The 19,301-nt window shown below is 37.7% G+C and overlaps 1 protein-coding gene across 1 annotated transcript in view; it reads right to left on the bottom strand.

Moving 5' to 3' along the window:
* The window catches only part of LOC117421430 (G protein-coupled receptor kinase 4-like), an 89,608-nt gene extending 77,452 nt beyond the window's left edge, over positions 1-12,156 (bottom strand). Inside the window, exon 1 of the mRNA XM_034035853.3 lies at positions 11,864-12,156. Coding sequence (XP_033891744.3) covers positions 11,864-11,915 — 52 coding nt within the window. The 5' untranslated portion in view covers positions 11,916-12,156. The remainder of the gene's footprint in view (positions 1-11,863) is intronic.
* Positions 12,157-19,301: the final 7,145 nt, after the last annotated feature.

Raw genomic sequence — 19,301 nt, forward strand, 5'->3', positions numbered from 1 at the left:
CTGGGAGCTGTCAGCACATCTGCTGACAGCATGACCAGTAGCAGCCTGGCTACTGGCAACATTGCCACCTGTGGGCCCCTGGAAGCCTCCCTTCCCAGCCCGAGACTTTGGCCTGGACTGCTGGATTTTTAAGGGGGGAGGTGGCCGTTGAGGTCATGTGTGCTGCGCACAAGGGGGGGTATATGTGGCAATGTGCCCCGCCCCTGTGTGCATTTGTGTGTTATGTGTTGTATGTTGCGTGCGTGTGTTAATGTTGGTGTATAGAGATTGGTACACGGGATATAAACGGGTCTGTGTTTCACGTATATTTAAAAAGTGTAGATTTGTATTTAGGCACGAGGAGAGCACAAATCACTTCACGTGCTGGTTAAATGTAATATGTGAGCACGGGGTTGCACAGAATTAATTCACGTGCTGGGATTCAAGTGAATAATTAATTAGTAATTGAATCCCAGCACAACAGTATATATAGAGACACGTAGCATGCAGTCGGTGTTGGGTGTTCGAGAGTGGAGAACGGGTGAGAGAGAAGGAGAAATAAAAGTTTAAAATAACAATTGCTACAGCGTGCTGGAAGTGCCAGCACGGTACTTGTTTAACGTTCGTCCACTTGTTTTGTATGTTAGTGCGTTTTGTTTACCTGTTTATTTTGGCGTGTAGTGCCGTGTCCTGTTTTGTTTTGTGTTAAAACCTTTTATTTGTTAATAAACGCTGAGTGCAGCCATTGCACTCAGCTCATCACAACCCCAAGTCTCTCTGTATTCCTTCCTGCTTCGGGTCTGACGCCACCCACTCTGGCCGTCTTTGTGACAGTGGGTTATGGGATATTTGGATTACATTACATTTCCTTTTTTCTGTTATGCTTTCGATAGAAATGAAATGAGACTAACCTTTGATGACTGTAAACTAACATAACTCAGCACATACATTACACCCAAGAAGGGATTCTAATGAAACAGCTGTCCATTGTTCAGATACTGGGACTAATGAATGATCACTCACTTACCTTCATCTTTTACTGCTATGGAAAAATGTAATTATAGGTACTATGCAAACACCAACAAGATGCACTTACACCATACTTCATGTGTGCTTTCTGACAAGTTCAATGGAGCGTTATCAAACTATTTACAGTGCGATCTTTTTAAACAAGAACGTTCTCTTCAAAATGTTCACTGGGCAACCTTTTTCTAAACTATGAATACTGCAGGGCAGTACAAATGTAGATTGTGAAGCTAATGCATCTGGGATCTTATCTAGCAGATCAAAGCACATCACTCCCAGCGAACAAGGGAACTGTACCGTAATGTTTCCATAATGCATTTTCAATTGAACTGCTGCACAGGAACTATAAAAGGAAGGCTCAAACCACTGAGGGGCAATACACATATACTGCTGAACACTGAAAACTCTACCAGTCAGGCAGTCTATCTGGTCAGCACAGCGGCCTGACAGGTGCCCCTATTTATTATTCCTTATCCATGGTTTCTCTGTGCTATGACACAATAAGTGCTCATCAAAGTAACCTAAAATAAAGTCTTATACAATACAAAGCAATAGCCAGATGTGAATTGTGTTGATCTTTTAGGCATTAAAAACAAATACAATATTAGTAAAAAGAGCTGTGTGTGCTGCTTTCACCTCTGGAAACCTTTGACTCTGGCTTCAATGATTCTTGCCTAAATGATTCATGAGTTAAAAAAAGCACCCTTGACTATAAATGCAATCCTTTACTTCCTCTCTTTAATTGATACTATTTCAAAAGGGTACCCTTCCTTCAGCACACTACTAAAGGCATGTTTCTTACATCAGCATCTCTGTGTTTCACTAGGGCACTCTTAGCCTTCTTCATACAGCACAGTATATGACTGTCCCTGTATCCTTCTGACATGCTTCGTAAGTGCACAGGCATGCTTTATCACTGAACTGAATATTGTACACCTAAGCAACTTTGTGCATCTATTTAGACAACTTAATTAGTCTAATGTAATGCATGTGGTTTCCTGTTTATCCGGGCTTGTATTTCAGCACGGCATTGCGGGAATCATGCATTTTCCAAGTTGCTCCTGCATATCTGCAACTTTCAGTGCGGGAAAAGTCCTGCAGATATTTTAAGACAACAAGCTACTGTATTGTTCACCCAATTTAGAATGCCTGAAACGCCACAACAATCTATAAGGAAGTGGGTGTCAGTGACGAAAGCACTATGAGCCACATTCTGAGTAGTTCTGGATAAAATAAATAAATAAATAAAAGTAATGCAGGATATTTTAAGTGCCACAAGACTTTATTCTCTCGTATGTGATTCTCGGCCGCTATCTTTAAGGATTATAGAAACTCAGTACACTGCAGTACGTAAACAGTTTTGAAAAAAAAAGACGACACTATGGTTTATCTAGGCGTTGTTTTGCAAGTGGTGACTTTCGCTTTAACTCTTAAAACTCAGCCCCATTCATTTTGGGGCGCCAGCGCACTGAAGGTTACGCACATATTACTCAGGCACCATAAAGGCCACCTACCTGGTTTAAAAGTACAGACTCAGGGATGTCCAAAGACATATTCAGTGTGTGTATGTGGTACTCCTAGCCGGAACTACAATCGCCTGAAGTTAAGCCTCTCATCATGCAACAGAGTTCACAGCTTAGATTTCACTTTGAGCCTATTGCTCCATCGTTGTAGCAGCTAGACTGAAATGGGGCAGTATCGTTGGAAAGCTTAGAAGCTCAGCCCCGCCCCATGTTCATTTCAATGGTGCAGTGTTTTTTTTTTATTTGAGCCATCTATGATTACAATATATATAGCAGTGACCAAACACGATTATTTTGGAAAAACGTTTTTTACATATATTCTTATCTCTACCACATAGTATGCCTGATCCTGTTGCAACTTACATAATATGAAAGGCCATTTTTGGCCTACATGCATGCATTACAAACTATCCAGTAGTTAAACATACATAAATGAAAACAGTGAAAAACAGGCGGAAATAGGGCTGAGTGTAAAAAAAAAAGAAATGGAGCGCTGGTCAAAAAGAAAAGCACCTTTTTCTTCTGCTGCAGCAAAAACTTCACGTCAGGCAACAGCAAAAGCAATGAAGAATGCTCTGCCTCACAGTGATGAACAGCTGTTAGGAATCTCCCCCCCACCATTGGCTGCAGCATAGGGTGGAAATCCCCCCCAGCACACAAAAATGAAATTCAAGCCCTGTTTATATATGCACTTTTATAAAATGTCTTTCTTATCTTAGTGGGTTTTAATGTAACTTTAAAATTGCAGCTTTTGTATTATTATGTGTATACTGTTATTTAAATCTGTTATTTAAATGGTCTGACTGTGGCAGTTGTATGTGTGACATGTTATACAAATGTATTGTGGTTTGTTCTTTTTTTCTGCTATGTACTGTACAGTCCTTTGCGATACTTTTGTATAAAAAGCGCTATATAAATGCAATAAATAAATAAACAAATATCTATCTTATTTTTAATGTATCGGGGGGACCACATTATAAAGAGGTGATAAAACCACAGAACACAGTGGCTCACTACTAAGTACAGCATGCTTTTGAAGTCTTTCAGCGAGCCCAGGGAGGTAGGTAACCTTTTCTCTTCCACCCTGCTGAAGAACAAAAGACCTGATATAAACAAAGTCCTGCAATGGAATGGACTGGAAAGCCTAGACCTGTAAACCTCACTACTGTATCACATAATAATCCTTTAAGTGGGAAACAAACAAATGTTAATGTCTTTGAAGACGACTGTGCATCAAATCTTACTTTTACCTTTCCTGGTGGTCTTCCAAAGAAAAACAAAGGGTTTCGTTTTGTGTTTTATGTGACAGTTGTTAAATAGGATGGTTACTCTGTTTAAATTTGCCATTAAGTGCTGGGGTATCATGACTGGGTGGGGAATAGAGCAGGGACTCAACTTTGTGCTCCCCACAAATAAGTACATTAAGGCTGCATTCACACTTGGTCAGTTTCAAACAGAGTCTGGTTTGTTTCAAACAATGTATCAGTTTGCTTGCTATTCACACTTTTCTTGGAGTAAAGGGAGCTTGTTTGTTTGCATGCGACCTAAAGTTTGTATTTTCAGTCCTTTCCATTTTTTTTCAGGACGTATGTGTTCACAACGCAGTTTGCAAGTACACTCGGTTCATTTAGATGTGGTTTGTGAACCAGAGGTTTACAATATCCTGCAAGACTCCTTGTTATCTTGAAAGATGGCAGCTATTGATGTATTGCTTCAGTTTTTTTTTTTTTTAGCATGTTTTAGATTCTTACATATTACTGTGGAAGAAAGCAGTGATGAATGGAGGAGAGCAGGAAATCAAGGGAGAACATCTTCGAGCGATCCACAACTGCTACTGGACAATTTGTTTTTTGCTCTACTTGTTTCCTCAGAATACGAACTAAACTAAGTGCAAATTTTTTACTTCTTCGTCAGGTTACCTTGTATAGTTTGTTTCTTATGTGTTCACATTGAGGTTTAGCAAACGAACCAAGCTCAGATTGTTTGCCAAACAGACCGAGACCACCTCTTTAGGGGGTATGGCTTGTTTCCCCAAGCAGACTTTATTTTTCACACTTCACAGCACATGTACCAAACTGTAACAAGTACAGACCAAACCCTCTAAACGGACCCAGTGTGAACACAGCCTAAGAACAGTCCTGCTGTGAAGTGAAAAGTCCACAGCATGGTAGAATAGAATTTCTGTGCAATGTTAAGTGTTATATGGGCAAGCTGTCCAGTCTTTATTAGCCCAAAGGTCAGAACAAATGTAAAACACTGTAAATAGCCACAACCCTAAGTCTGATATCCTTAAGGACATGTGCAAAGGAATGCTCCTACCAAGTTTTGTCATGATTGGATGACTGGGTCAAAATATAGCCAAAAATATAAGTGTGACATATACCATAAAAACTGTTGTATAAGTCGATTTTCTAGGCATTTTTGCAGGGCCCTTAAAAGGGGGGAGCGACTAATACACTGTTGCGACGTATGCGCCGGTGTGTCTAATATTAAACTACTGTACAGTGCCACAATGGAATTACTACAGCCACGGTTATGGCTCCCACAAACCTAACTGTCAACAACCCAATTTATTTTTTCAGGATCTACTGCATTCAGGTCATGTTTTTAGGTAGAAACACAAAACCACTGTTCTAATTAAACGTTTTAATTTGTTACTCTCAATACCCTTAAGGGGCGTTCACACCGGACGTGGCGCGCATGCCGCCTACTTACGCGCAGCGCTGCAGTACTGTTCACACCAAACATGGCAGGGTAAAGTCAGTGGGCAGTCCGTTGTTACGTCACAGCTGCAGGTACAGTGGCTTTTGGTTGCCGAGCAACAAACAGTAAATGCCAGCGGGAAAATAAAACTCTTCTGACAGAACTGAAGACACTGACAAAAGACAAAACTGAGGAGCGAAACATAAATATTTTTTTTATAAAACCTAATTGTAACCCTCACACCACCACAATCACCCCCCTCCTTTTTTATTAATTTTGTTAAAAACTGTTAAAATGTAATACATGTACACCAAATAAAACATTTTGCTTTATCTTTTAAAAGTCTGTCTGGAGTTAATTTATCAAAAAAAAAAAAAAAAAGCTTACATTATAGTAGCACCACAATCACCCCAATTCATATATATATATACACAATACTTCAAAGAATGAACAGCAAACAAAAAATAAAATATTGCGATCGCTCTGTAAGATCGTTGTGGGTACATGACATCCTGAAGAAAAGAAAACAGTACGGTGAATACCATCGGCTGCTCCAGATGAAGTGGCATGGCAGCACAGCATTGTTCAAATAAATAAATACAGCGGGTCTTTTTAAGTTTACTATCCAATTTTTTACATTTTTACTTGTGTCATTCAGTGTCAATACATCTTTGTCACCTATACTTCTCAGATTTGGATGAAAATCTGTACAAAGTAAGTAAAACATTTTTATAAAATCTGAAATCTGAACACTCAACTAATAGTTTCTTTGATATGACTGTTTACGACTGGTTGAATTGACACAGAATGAATGACAGATAAGTACAAAAAAAAAAAACTGGAAAGTAAACTTAAAACGCCCTGCTGTATACTGTATATGTCTGTTTTGTTTGCCTGCTGTATTTACATTTGTTTGGTATGTTTGAAAATCTAAATCATTGGGTAGGTTTCATTAGATTTTTCCAGAGATGTTTAGTTTCCTGTTCTAAAGTGAGTTTGCCAGCAGTGTACTCCATATTCCCTTGCAATTGCTTCCCAATCCCCCAATATGGCCTTGCATACTGTTCTTTATTAAAACTGTGCCAGCTACTGTCAATCTCTTGTCGCCAAAAACTTTATATGAGGTACAATAAATGAATTTCTTCCAAATTAATTAATTTAGAATTATAATAATCCCATGGTTTCCCAAAGTTAAAAATACAATGTACATTTTTATTAATTTTGTTAAAAACTGTTAAAATATAACACATGTACACCAAATAAAACGTTTTGCTTTATCTTTTAAAAGTTTGGCTGCAGTTAATTTATCCAAAAAAAAAAAGCTTACGTTACAGTAGCAGGTGCGTAATTATTTTCAATGTGGAGTTTAGCACAAAAAATATATATTATCTCATTTACATAATTATGTATATTTAATATTCACTCGGTAATCACATTTGTACACCCACAGACCTCCATGCTGCAGCTTTTTTATTAATATCTCGGTAACTATTCATTGTTTTATTATACAACGCCGGGAAATCTGAAATTAAAGCTAACAGCTTTTCCTCCATTTTATTTTTTTATTTCTTCTTCGCAAAGGAACCTCCTACTTTTCCCTGATTGGCTGTTGGTAGGTTACGTCACAACGCGGCAAAACTGCGCGTAACCGCCTTCATTGAAAACCATTGCTTTTGCCGCACAGCGTCCGGTGTGAACGCCCCTTGAGTCATTTCGAATGTTAAACACAAGTTTTCAGACTTGACTGACCTCCTCTCGAAGTGGTTAAAGTTATCAATTTTCATAATATGAACACGTCACAGCTATACTGCTTCACTGTTAACACACTAGCTCTCCATCTCTATGAATTTCCTTATTCCCACCCTCACGAGCCATTGATTTGTCAACATTCAGACTGAACCCGCCCCTGGGATCCGTAGCAAACAGCTATTGGTTAGAAAGCAGAGTAAATGTATCAAGTCTTCTGTTTGTTGTAACTGCAATGCAATATTATAATGCAGGTGTCTTTGAGACTGAAAGAAAAACAAGCTGATAGGAGGAAAGTGTTTATGGCCCGATATAGAAAACATTTTGTTTGAATGGTGTACTGTGACAGAGAGCAAATGAATCCTAGTCAACAATCTCCCTCTCAACCTGTGAGGGCGCGGTATAACAGGAACAGTGTGCCCCGGACTGGATGGTTTGGCAGTTCATTCCAGGGTCAGTCGGAAGTCGACCATCCAAAAAGGGGGCTAAGTCACAATACTAGAAGTCTTGCGCTCATTACTGAAGGGGGCGTGACTGAAGGTATATCAGGGGATGTGGCGAAGCAATCTGTTCCTTTGTTATGGTTTCGGAAAGACCTGTAAAGGACGTACTCTTGTAAAAAGTTTTTGTGTTTTGTTTTGTCTCTATTAAACTGTCGCGTTTGTCATTTATAGAAGGCTAAACTCCGGGAGCTGTAACTAAAGAACCAGCAAACAAACCCGGACTACACTTCACCACTGTGCACGAATAAACCTGTAAATCACCACTTTCACTAAGAGAACTCACTCTGGACTTGTGACCGTAGTTGTGTTTGTGTTTCTTGTTCATGTGATTACTGTTATTATTTTGGGACTGATCCCTGGGTTTTGACTGGCTTTACACATCGCTGTGTATAGCCAGTATTATTATTTAAGCAAATAATAAAGCTTGTTTTTCACCACTGAACTGTTGTTGGATTGTTATTACTGAGCCCCGGACTGGATGGTTTGGCAGTTCATTCCAGGGTCAGTCGGAAGTCGACCATCCAAAAAGGGGGCTAAGTCACAATACTAGAAGACAATACATCACCTCTACACCTGCGCACTGCAAACCACTTTGCCACAAGTACTTTGAATGAATTTAATACATACTGTAACTTGTTCTACATGTCAGTGCAATGCAGTGGTACACTTGTAACGTATGTGTATGGTTATGGTTCTGACTAAGAAAACAAAATGAATGTATTTATACAGATGGAAATGTAATGTAATTGTACTGCACCGTATGTGACACTAAGATGTTTTGTTTACCGGTTATTAGATGGTGCACTGTTTCGTTTATTGTTTTTTTGCTTTTTTAATTGATGCAAGCAGCACCTTTTAATATTTTTCTTTTCAATTTAAATTAATACAACAAATTTGTAAAAGCCAATGCAGCTGGAGAGAGAGAGAGAGAGAGAGAGAGAGAGAGAGAGAGTGAGAGAGAGATTTTGACATTGCACTTAAATTTACTTGAACCAGTTATTTAGTTTCTGAATAGTTTCTAGCAGTTTAACTAAAACTAAAAAAAAAACACTGTAAAATTATTAATGGAATTAAATGTTGCAAAGAAGGGTTATTTTTCGTAACTAAACCTGTGTCTTTCTTTATGTATGGTGTTGAACGTGTAGGAAAAAAATCAATTGTAAAAAAAGTATTTTAAATACAAAAAAGGGGTTTTCCTAAAATGTAAGTCTCAAAAAAACAGGAGCGACTTTTACGTCAATGCGACCTATAGGACGATTTTTATGGTACTGCCTGGCCACTTTAACAGGACCTTTGATCAGTACATACAGAACAAAAATCAATGACTGTCTGGGCAGGGGAGACTGAACTACAGTAACCTTACCTGCTGTCAGGGGCAGGGTGGAGGAGTGAGTGCAATGAGAAACTCTACACGCTCTCCAGTGATGTTAAATCTCACAGAGACTCCAATTAGCTACAGTTTAATATGAATAAAAGGAATTGCAATAACCGTGACATTAGAGATCACACTAATTGAACCTTGAAACCATGGGAAATTAAATCATGTATTTTAAGCTACACTGCCAGGAACTGAGACATCTATGAGTAAGTAGTTATTAACCTTTTCTTTAAGGCAATAACTCTGGTCAACCCGCATACCAAGTTAAACACACACCACCACGCAATCAAGTTCATATCTGTATAGGCTATCGCATGATTTCACAATCTAAAACTGTTCAATATTTGGAGCTATTATTCATATCATTAAATGTCATGTACAGGGCTAAATGAAAAAATAGAAACGCCTGGAATTTATAGCACATACTATAAATAGTTTGTCCCTTATATGTAAAAAAATATGCTGCATCTATCCATTGGAAGTTCATTCATAATGGGCAACATCTCTGACACGATTCTGATAGTAGGTGCCTCTGAAACCAAGAATTTAAGCCACTTGTAAGTAATCCATAAAGGGGCTTGATTTGCATAGGGCTGCTGTTGAGAGATCCAACAAAAAGCTGACTGAAATGAAGAGACAATCTAATATACAGTGCAGACAAAATTGGGATGTCCAATCTTCAGACCCGAGAAATGAGTGTTTGCCCATTTACCCCGTGGGTGTGTCACTGCATTTTGGTAGAGAAAATTACAACTATAGATTAATTGATAACTGATATAACATCAGTCCTACCCAAATGTTTTGGAATCATGGCCATTCAATTTGGAGCAAAGGAGCAGGAAAGCTATGAAAATGGTTTCTTTTTTTTTATCCTGGATGACTCTTCTTCTTTGATAAGTAGACAAGCAGCCAGTTACCTAACACACAAATAGACATCCATTACTAAGCACCAAGGTGATAACGTGACACTGGCTTTTAACATGCATATAGTTAATGGTGTTGTCAAGTACATGCATTAACAGCACAGGTCATCACTAAACCCCAGCACCTTGCCATTTACTGTTTAGATCAATATTGCTTGTGCGAGGGAGTTTACTTCACATTCAAATACCACAGTATTACTTATAGCAAGAATATAGTCTAGTTCCAGTACTGTAGGTCCAAATCCATTTTCCTAGGAGAAACATGATAACATGCATGTATCTGGCATTATCGATAAGAGGCCAATCAGACCATAATAAAAAAAAGAATTCAAGTGTTTGCTGTCATACTCTCCACCTATCATTTTCAACCCTAAACCAACTTTATTGCTCATATATTTTTTAGAATGAAATAAACAACCAACCTGTAGACAGTTGCTCCCAGTATAGTTTTCAAGACATACCTACACAACTTGAGTCAGGTTACTGAAAATCAACAACCTTTTAAGGGTGGCCTCACTGTGGGTGGTTTTCTAATAGAGTGTGTCATTGATGAGGACAACTTAAAAGTTATAAAATGATATATATAACAAGCCGTTTTGCACTAAGCTGTACTAAGAAAACAACAAATAAGCAGAATTGTGGAACCTCTCTTTAAGAACGCAGTTAGCAGGTTACTTTATTAAATTGTCATATAATAGTTTACGGTTGTCACTCCAATATACACCTCTTTCAAATAATCAGAAATGACAGAAAAAAAAACTGCACATCCATCTATATGACAGGCTTTCATCGTCTCTGAATGACCAAGCGTCGTGTCTTTTCAGGATGAGGCTACCTGCATTGAAGAGAAGGCAGCGTAATTAATTAAGATTCTAAAACTGGGCAGCAACGTTTTAAACGACATACTATAATTCAAATGTCATCTTAAGGCGGAGAAAATGTTTCGCAAATAACAATCAATTACAAAAAAAAAAAAAAAAACACTTTTAAAAGGCAATCAAGCGCCACGGATACATTACTGTAAAACAGTGAGTGTGCTGTAACGTTAAAATGCTACAGTTAAAAGTAAAAAAAAAAAAAAAATCTATAGCTACTCTTCAACGGACAGACGTGAACAAACACCTTAGAACATTAATTGCACTTCAAAGACAAATATACCACACGCCTTGCTTTTCAGAACTGGGTTTTAACACAAGTGCAGCTGTAATTACAATCTTCCCGTTTGAGAGCGAGAATGATTCACCACCCTAGCACGATTACGTGGTGTGAAACGCGTTTATCTAGCCGTAAATATTCACAGTATCAACATGTCTTTAACCGTTGCGCTACAATTATTCTGCGTATATTTTTTATAAAAATGATACGTGTTTTTCACTCTTCTCTTTCTCTTTAAATTATCACTTCGCACTAAAAGCCCGGTGCTACAGTTTTAGCTCAATTCCCAGGTAAAGATCACTGAGCTGGCATATATGCAACAGCTTCTCCTCTCGCAATCTTCATGAGGCCTTGGTGCAGAAGATGTATCAGAAGGCTAACGTGGACTACAGGGTTTCTTTTACGTTTTACTTATTGAACCTTAAAAAAACTATTAATGTTTGCGATATATGCCTCTGGCATTGAATACTGGCATGCATGGGAATTAAATTGTTCTTTTAAACATCGTCAAATCGGGAATCTTCAGACGCAATCTCCATTTAAAACAGATGTTTGGTGCTAATTGCACGCGCACACACACAGACAGACTGACAGACAAACCCGTTTTGCATTTTTATCATGATTCGTTCACCATTGCATGCATACAGTAGACTATTTATACTTATCTTCCATTTGTGCAATCTTGCATTTTATTTTACAGAAACATAGCAAATGGAACTTAGATGGTTTTTTTTTTTCTAATGCCAGTTTTTTTTTTTTTTTGGTTTTTTTTTTAAGGGTAGGGTAAACACAATCCAAAAGCACTGCGTGCAGCCCGCGCAGTAACGTTACGCGTGCCGATCATAGCTTCATAACAGCTGTACTGGACAATACCTTTGTTATGGTTTTATCGTTTTTCTTTCACGTAAATGTATCTGTGTTGCTTACCTTCTCTGGCTTTCAGCAGCACGGTATTGGCCACGATGTTTTCAATCTCCATGCTTAATTAGTAGGATTCCATGCAGACCCGATACATTTCACTTAATAGGGAACGATGAAGGTGGTTGCGGCGATGATGATGACGATCAACGTAAATAGTGATCTGGCACATAGCAGGTTAATTGTACCTCTCCATTCTCATAATGTTAACCCCCCACCTTTCAGCACTCCTTCAACGTATAATACCCTTTTTAGCATTCAATGCCTTGCCTCCCTTCCTGCTTTGCTCACTCCCTCACCAAGTAGAGGAAGCCCCCAGTGGGAGGGATCATCTTACAAACCACACAATGGACCGCTCAGTAGAACACAGTAACACGAACATCGTTTACACAAGAAACACTGCATTTGGTGGAAGCATGATCGGTGTCGGTGGTGTTTTATATTTAAAGCATATTGGTTGTTTTAGTAAAACACCTGTATTAAGCTACTCTATACAGAAAGCAGTCTGCTGTTTTCAATTAATAAATCTTCGTTATTAATATATATATCTACATCTACATTAATGATTTAGACTCTGATATAGTAAGCAAACTCGTTAAATTTGCAGACGACACAAAAATAGGAGGAGTGGCAGACACTGTTGAAGCAGCAAAGGTCATTCAAAATGATCTAGACAGCATTCAAAATTGGGCAGACACATGGCAAATGAAATTTAATAGAGAAAAGTGTAAAGTATTGCATGCGGGCAGTAAAAATGTGCATTATAAATATCATATGGGAGATAGTGAAATTGAAGAAGGGAACTATGAAAAAGACCTAGGAGTTTATGTTGACTCAGAAATGTCTTCATCTAGACAATGTGGGGAAGCTATAAAAAAGGCTAACAAGATGCTTGGATATATTGTGAGAAGTGTTGAATTTAAATCAAGGGAAGTAATGTTAAAACTCTACAATGCATTAGTAAGACCTCACCTAGAATATTGTGTTCAGTTCTGGTCACCTCGTTACAAAAAGGATATTGCTGCTCTAGAAAGAGTGCAAAGAAGAGCAACCAGAATTATTCCGGGTTTGAAAGGCATGTCGTATGCAGACAGGCTAAAAGAATTGAATCTATTCAGTCTTGAACAAAGAAGACTACGAGGCGATCTGATTCAAACATTCAAAATCCTAAAAGGTATAGACAATGTCAACCCGGGGGACTTCTTTGACTTGAAAAAAGAAAAAAGGACCAGGGGTCATAAATGGAGATTAGATAAAGGGGCATTCAGAACAGAAAATAGGAGGCACTTTTTTACACAGAGAATTGTGAGGGTCTGGAACCAACTCCCCAGTAATGTTGTTGAAGCTGACACCCTGGGATCCTTCAAGAAGCTGCTTGATGAGATTCTGGGATCAATAAGCTACTAACAACCAAACGAGCAAGATGGGCTGAATGGCCTCCTCTCGTTTGTAAACTTTCTTATGTTCTTATGTTCTTATATATATATATATAATTAGTGCTGTATTGACATTATTATTATTATTATTATTATTATTATTATTATTATTATTATTATTATTATTATTATTATTATTATTAACTACTGTATGGTTGTTAAGCTCTTGGAACTATAGCCACATTTATTTGTAGCAACAAACTGCAATGATCATTCATTAAGTACAAAATCACCAGAAATAACGTTTTTGGTGCCAAGTCTTAACGCTTGGAAATAATCTATTTGAAAAGATTAAAGTCCTTAACAGTAGCACATCTCTCCTAGAAAATCTGGATCTACAGCAAACCTAAATGACAATGTTTCCATCTCTGTGCTCATTTTCTTTGTGCGTGTATTCAGGATACAAAGCCTAAATCTTGGATTAACCGGAACTCTGGAACCAACAATATTGTAGTTTAGGGAAATTAAAGATGATGATGACCCACTGCCGACATGCATAAACAGAAACAGTAACTAACTATATATCCAACCTCATGATCCTAACTGAAGAGTATGACAGTACGATTACAGTCTTGTCAAACCTATATTAAAGACTGCCTGTTTAAAGCACCACTCATCTATAGTAGCCACGTGGATGAATCCCTATGTAAACACATTCCTAGAGGTCACTATAAGCAGGGTTGACTGCATACTGTGTGGGTAGGTACCCATTCTGTGCTACCTAACCTTATACTATTCTAGTCAGGTTTACTGTTTGCAGTTGTGCAATAATGCCCCACTTTAAAAGGATTCAGACACTACTGAATATCACAATCAGCCAGTTTGTTTTTTAAACTTATTTATTGTCCAAGCTACTTTTCTGGCACCAGCAGAGGGCGCTGGTTGGCTTTTTTTTAAAACTACGGCACTAATACTACTGCACTCCCGTAACCTGGAACTTACCCGAAGGGGGCGCTGTACTTACCTGCATCACCTGTGAAGGAAAGAAATCATCATTATCAGACCAGTAATTGGAATACAGTACCTGAACAACTAAGAGACAGTTCCCTTACCTGTGGTACTGCTGGTGGTCGTCACAGGAACTACAGCAGAGCTGGCACCTCCAAGCAAAGGAACCATATATTGCTTTAGTTTGGGTTGGGACTAGCCCTGCCCAAACTCTTAGTCAGGGTCGGAAGAAGTGAGCGTAAGGTTCGGGAGTGGGCTAGGTTTTATTTCCTTTATTTGCCCACTGTGGTTATTTTTCTTTAGTGCACTGTAAATCCTCACTTTTTGACTTTATTACTGCCTCCAGTCTGGTCTCTCACACTGTTACCACCCCAAAACAGAGTCCCAAGCTCACGAATTTTATATATATATATATATTTTTTCTCACCCTCACGGTTAAAAAAAGTGGGTGGGCTGGACCCCCTCTGTTTAAAAAGTGGGTGGGCTGGGCCCCCTCTGTTTAAAAAGTGGGTGGGCTGGGCCCCCTCTGTTTAAAAAGTGGGTGGGCTGGGCCCCCTCTGTTTAAAAAGTGGGTGGGCTGGACCCCCTCTGTTTAAAAAGTGGGTGGGCTGGGCCCCCTCAGTTTAAAAAGTGGGTGGGCTGGGCCTCCTCTGTTTAAAAAGTGGGTGGGCTGGGCCCCCTCTCTTTAAAAAGTGTGTGGGTAGTGGCCCGTTGGCTCACCCATCTCCAACACCTATGGCACTATCCTTGTCCACTCCAGTCACCTCCTGAAAGAAATCTAGTAAATCAGTTAAACAAGATCTGCCCTCCCTAAAACATGTTGGCTGTCTCCTACAATGTTGTTACTATATAAATATTCCTCCATTGATGTCCTTATTATAGTTTCCATGATTTTCTAAACTTGTAGGTCTGTAATTCCCAGGGTCAAATTCAACTCCCTTTTTAAATAAAGGAAAAACATTGCCAATTCCAGTCCAGTGGGATGGCTCCTTTATTTATAGATTTGTTGAATATATACAATATTGGTTTAAAAATCTGTTCTCTAGTTTATCTGAGGACTTCTGGACAGATTCCATCAGGCCCTGGGGCTTTGTTTATTTTAAGTGCTGCTAGCTCCCTTCGTACTTCATTCACTATAACAAACTGGTAATGATTGTGTACATTCTGTTAACTTTGGTATACTGTATAAATCCTCCTTTGTAAATACTTGTACTAAGTACTAAGTACATCTGCGATTTGGTAGTGTTTAGTCAATAAATTACCACTACTGACTTCCTCTTTTAGTATTAACAAATTGAAAAACCCTTTTGGATTAAGTTTACTTTCTGCTGCTACTTGTCTCTCTAATTCCCTTTTCACTCTCCTGGTCTGCTTTTTAAGGTCTCTACAGGCCTCTCTGTATTCTATTTGCGAGGCTGCTCCCTTTGATTTTATAAAAATATATAATTATTATTTAATATCCAGCTTAATAAATTGATTTACCTATTGTGGTTTCTTTTTCTTAAGTTTACCTTTTCTTATTTTTGTGATACATTTATCCTGCATTTAACATTATATCCCTAAATTTAATCCAATCGTTTTCAACCTCATTATCTATTAATATTCTGTTTAACGGAATCAAAACTGAAAATGAATTAAGGTAGTATTGCCTTTTTTCAATATGGTGTTTTACTGATATTATTTTCACCTCCAGAGACTATAGTGTTGACATGAATTAATATCGTAACAGCCAACTATTTTAAACTTGTATGTTTATATATATATATATATATATATATATATATATATATATATATATATATATATATCAAAATCTCAACATTCAACATTAAAACAAAATTGGTAAACACTGTTGTATTTATTCTCATAAAATATATCCAATGGGCCTGACATTTACATTACCATCTGCTGTTTTAGCAGCATAGATCTGTGATATATTCTGATAAAAAAAATAAAAAATAAATGACCTACTGCTCCTCAGTCCTGTAATTAGGGAGTTTTCTGGAAATCTGGAGTATTTACTCAAGTGAGACCATGTCTCTTGAGACAAGCACTACTGTGTAAACTAAATAAAAACAGACAAGATTCTGTCAAAATGTGGTACCTGTACCAAAAAAAAGTTATTTTTGGTATTGTAACAATTTAATAATTAATCTTGGTGGTTATATAGAGAGTAGTTTTAAAAAGATTAAAAAAATTATATAGCAGAACGAATTTGAAATAATCCAATTAACATATTAAATTTGCTCAATACCTTGATGTTAAGGACGCCTTGATTTGGTGGTTTTAAAATATATGTGAGCCGAACCGTAGGCCTGCGTGCAGATTTCAAGTTGTAATGTATATAGTTCACTTGCAAACGTATTATCAGTAAAACGAACAGTACTTTTACATTTATAATACTTCTTAATGTACTATAATTGAAATTTGATTTCAGTGTTTTTGTAATTTCAATAAAAACTGACAGCATGCATTTGGCTAAGGCGTAGACGCCTAATAATAAGAATTACACTTTTATTTTTATTTTTTTGCTGGTCCCTTGAAATTCGTATTAACACTAGAACCGCCACGTTTAACATACCTAGAACAACCATGACCAGTCAATTTGACCAGCGTATTACAAACAACATAAATATTATAATGAAAGGGCAAACAATTGAATATAAGTTCACACACCCTAGTCTCGTAAGTCGCCTTGGATAAAGGCGTCTGCTAAATAAACAAATAATAATAATAAAGCGCAACCTCAGAAAACAGTAAAAATGAAATAAACTAATATTTGAAAATAAATGTGTGTGTATATACAGGTACATCATGTACATACAAAACTGAATTGAAATTATATATATATATATATATATATATATATATATATATATATATATATATATATATATATATATATATAACTATCAAAAAATCTTAATTTATACTGCGTACATAACAAAGCGCATACGCAACCAAAGCTATGCGTTTGTACGCAGACATATTATAAATCGAAATGACATGAATAAATAAACATTTGAACAGAATGGGCTTCATTTACAATTGTTTACAAAGTCTAAGTGCTGGCACAAACCACACAAATCCTGCGCTTTTCAAAATATGAAGTGCACTTACCGCAGACTGTCTTTGCGCATTTGGCACTGCTATGAACAGTAACCCAGACTTCTGGCACCAGATTCTACACTAGCATATACTAGTGCAATGAAAGGCAAGGGCATTGACCAGGAATCTTCTTGTAGTTGTCAGTGGGCTTCTGCTTCAGTGCAAAATTGTATGTGGTAAAGCGTATGCATGTCAATTACTCAATGCGCTCTCATCAATCATGGAGTTTCCATGCAAGTTTTTTTTTTTTAAACTCGAGACATTTACATTAGAAAAATGTCTCGTGTAAAATGCTTTTTTGGGTTTCCATTCGCTCAGTTTATTTTACTCGAGTAAACCGGGCTTTTTACCCGACATCATTCAAATGAATGGGAAAGGTGGAGGTTGATATGTAAATGAACTATGCGTGAAGTACTCATGCTGTTTTTGAAGATTACTAGTGACATTTTGTGAAAATGTAGTTTCCATGCGCAGAGAACAGGTACACGAGTGAATCTAAGCTGCTGTAATAAAGCAAAATACCCTGTGCCTGCTTGGTTAATAATGTGTTTTACTGCTCTAAATTGTTTTTCAATTTGAGGAGGCTCGTGCTTTCAGAGATGCTGTCCTTTCTTTTAAGTTGTGTTGGATTTGGTCAGTTCTGAGAGGGTATCAATAATTTGGATGTTGTTGCGCTGATTTGGGATGGCTCATGACATCCAGTTCATAAACTATATTTATTAACGTGGAGGGCAGACGCGTTGTCATTGGACATAGCGGGGATAAAAAAAGGCGGGAATAAATTCATTTAAGCAGCTCACTTGCTCTTTGTGTTTAACTTTAGTGTAGTTTTTACAGCAAGGATATTCTCAAACAGCTTTTTTAATACTATAACAAATGCATAACGCAGTTCGTGGTAAGTGGTTTTATACAGAACTGTAAACCCACAAGCTATATACACCATGACAGACCAGACATAGCAAAAAACAATAATAAAAAAGGCCACCCCGCATTAGCATTAAGGTGAACTACTCCACTGCTAACAATAAAATCGCCCATCAGCCACTACTTTCTGCCGTCTTGGAATCCACAGTAACAACTGACCTGATCCCTTGCAATATTTATAGTTAAGAATAAACACGCTCATTAACATTGAAATGCGGGTTTCCATGCGTAACGGGGCGTGGTTTTCCTGTGGGTTTCCTCATTTATACACGTAAATGGGATTTACCCCATCCCTCTCTTTGGCCGTTTTTTTTCGGCCACAAACCTGATTTACCAGAGTAATTCTCTCGAACGTGCACATCGCCATTTCACGTGTAAATTGACCCGCATGGAAACCCCATGACTGTCACTATCACTATCACAGTCACTGTCACTGTATTCTGTGTTGCTGTTCAGAGCTGTAGACTGTGTGTGTGACATGAGGAGCTGACAGAGCTGTGGGATAAAATAATTGAAAAGAAAAGCCTCCTGTAGAATGCTGAAATACATTCACTGTTGTTAACAGTTTCTCAAGTATCAATAGGCTTTCTTTTTTTATTTCAGCTTGTTTAGAAATATCCATAATGTGAAATGCAGGGCGATTCATGAAAACGGGAACTGAATCCACTTGGACAGTCGTTCATTCTTTCTTGAAAGTGGATACATCGCTGGATTCAAATCATTTGCATATATCTGATATATTTTCTGGCATTCCAGGTTTTATATTTTACAATACGTGTTGTCATTTTGAACGTACTGCCACCTAGTGCAAATTTGGATTAATACTGCACAACCCCCACCCCTCTCGTTTACACAGATATCATTCCTTGATGTTTGTTTACATCACTTGTACATTCTTTCCATGCACTCTATTTGTCATACACTGTATTGTTTACATTAGCTGTATGAACATTAGCTTCCTCTTTGCTTGTAAGCCTGTCTTCACGTCACACTGGGAGATGGTCCTGCTAATACTCACAGGAAGAGGTTTC

This window comes from Acipenser ruthenus, chromosome 1 (assembly GCF_902713425.1).
Source record: "Acipenser ruthenus chromosome 1, fAciRut3.2 maternal haplotype, whole genome shotgun sequence".
Classification (NCBI taxonomy): Eukaryota; Metazoa; Chordata; class Actinopteri; order Acipenseriformes; family Acipenseridae; genus Acipenser; species Acipenser ruthenus.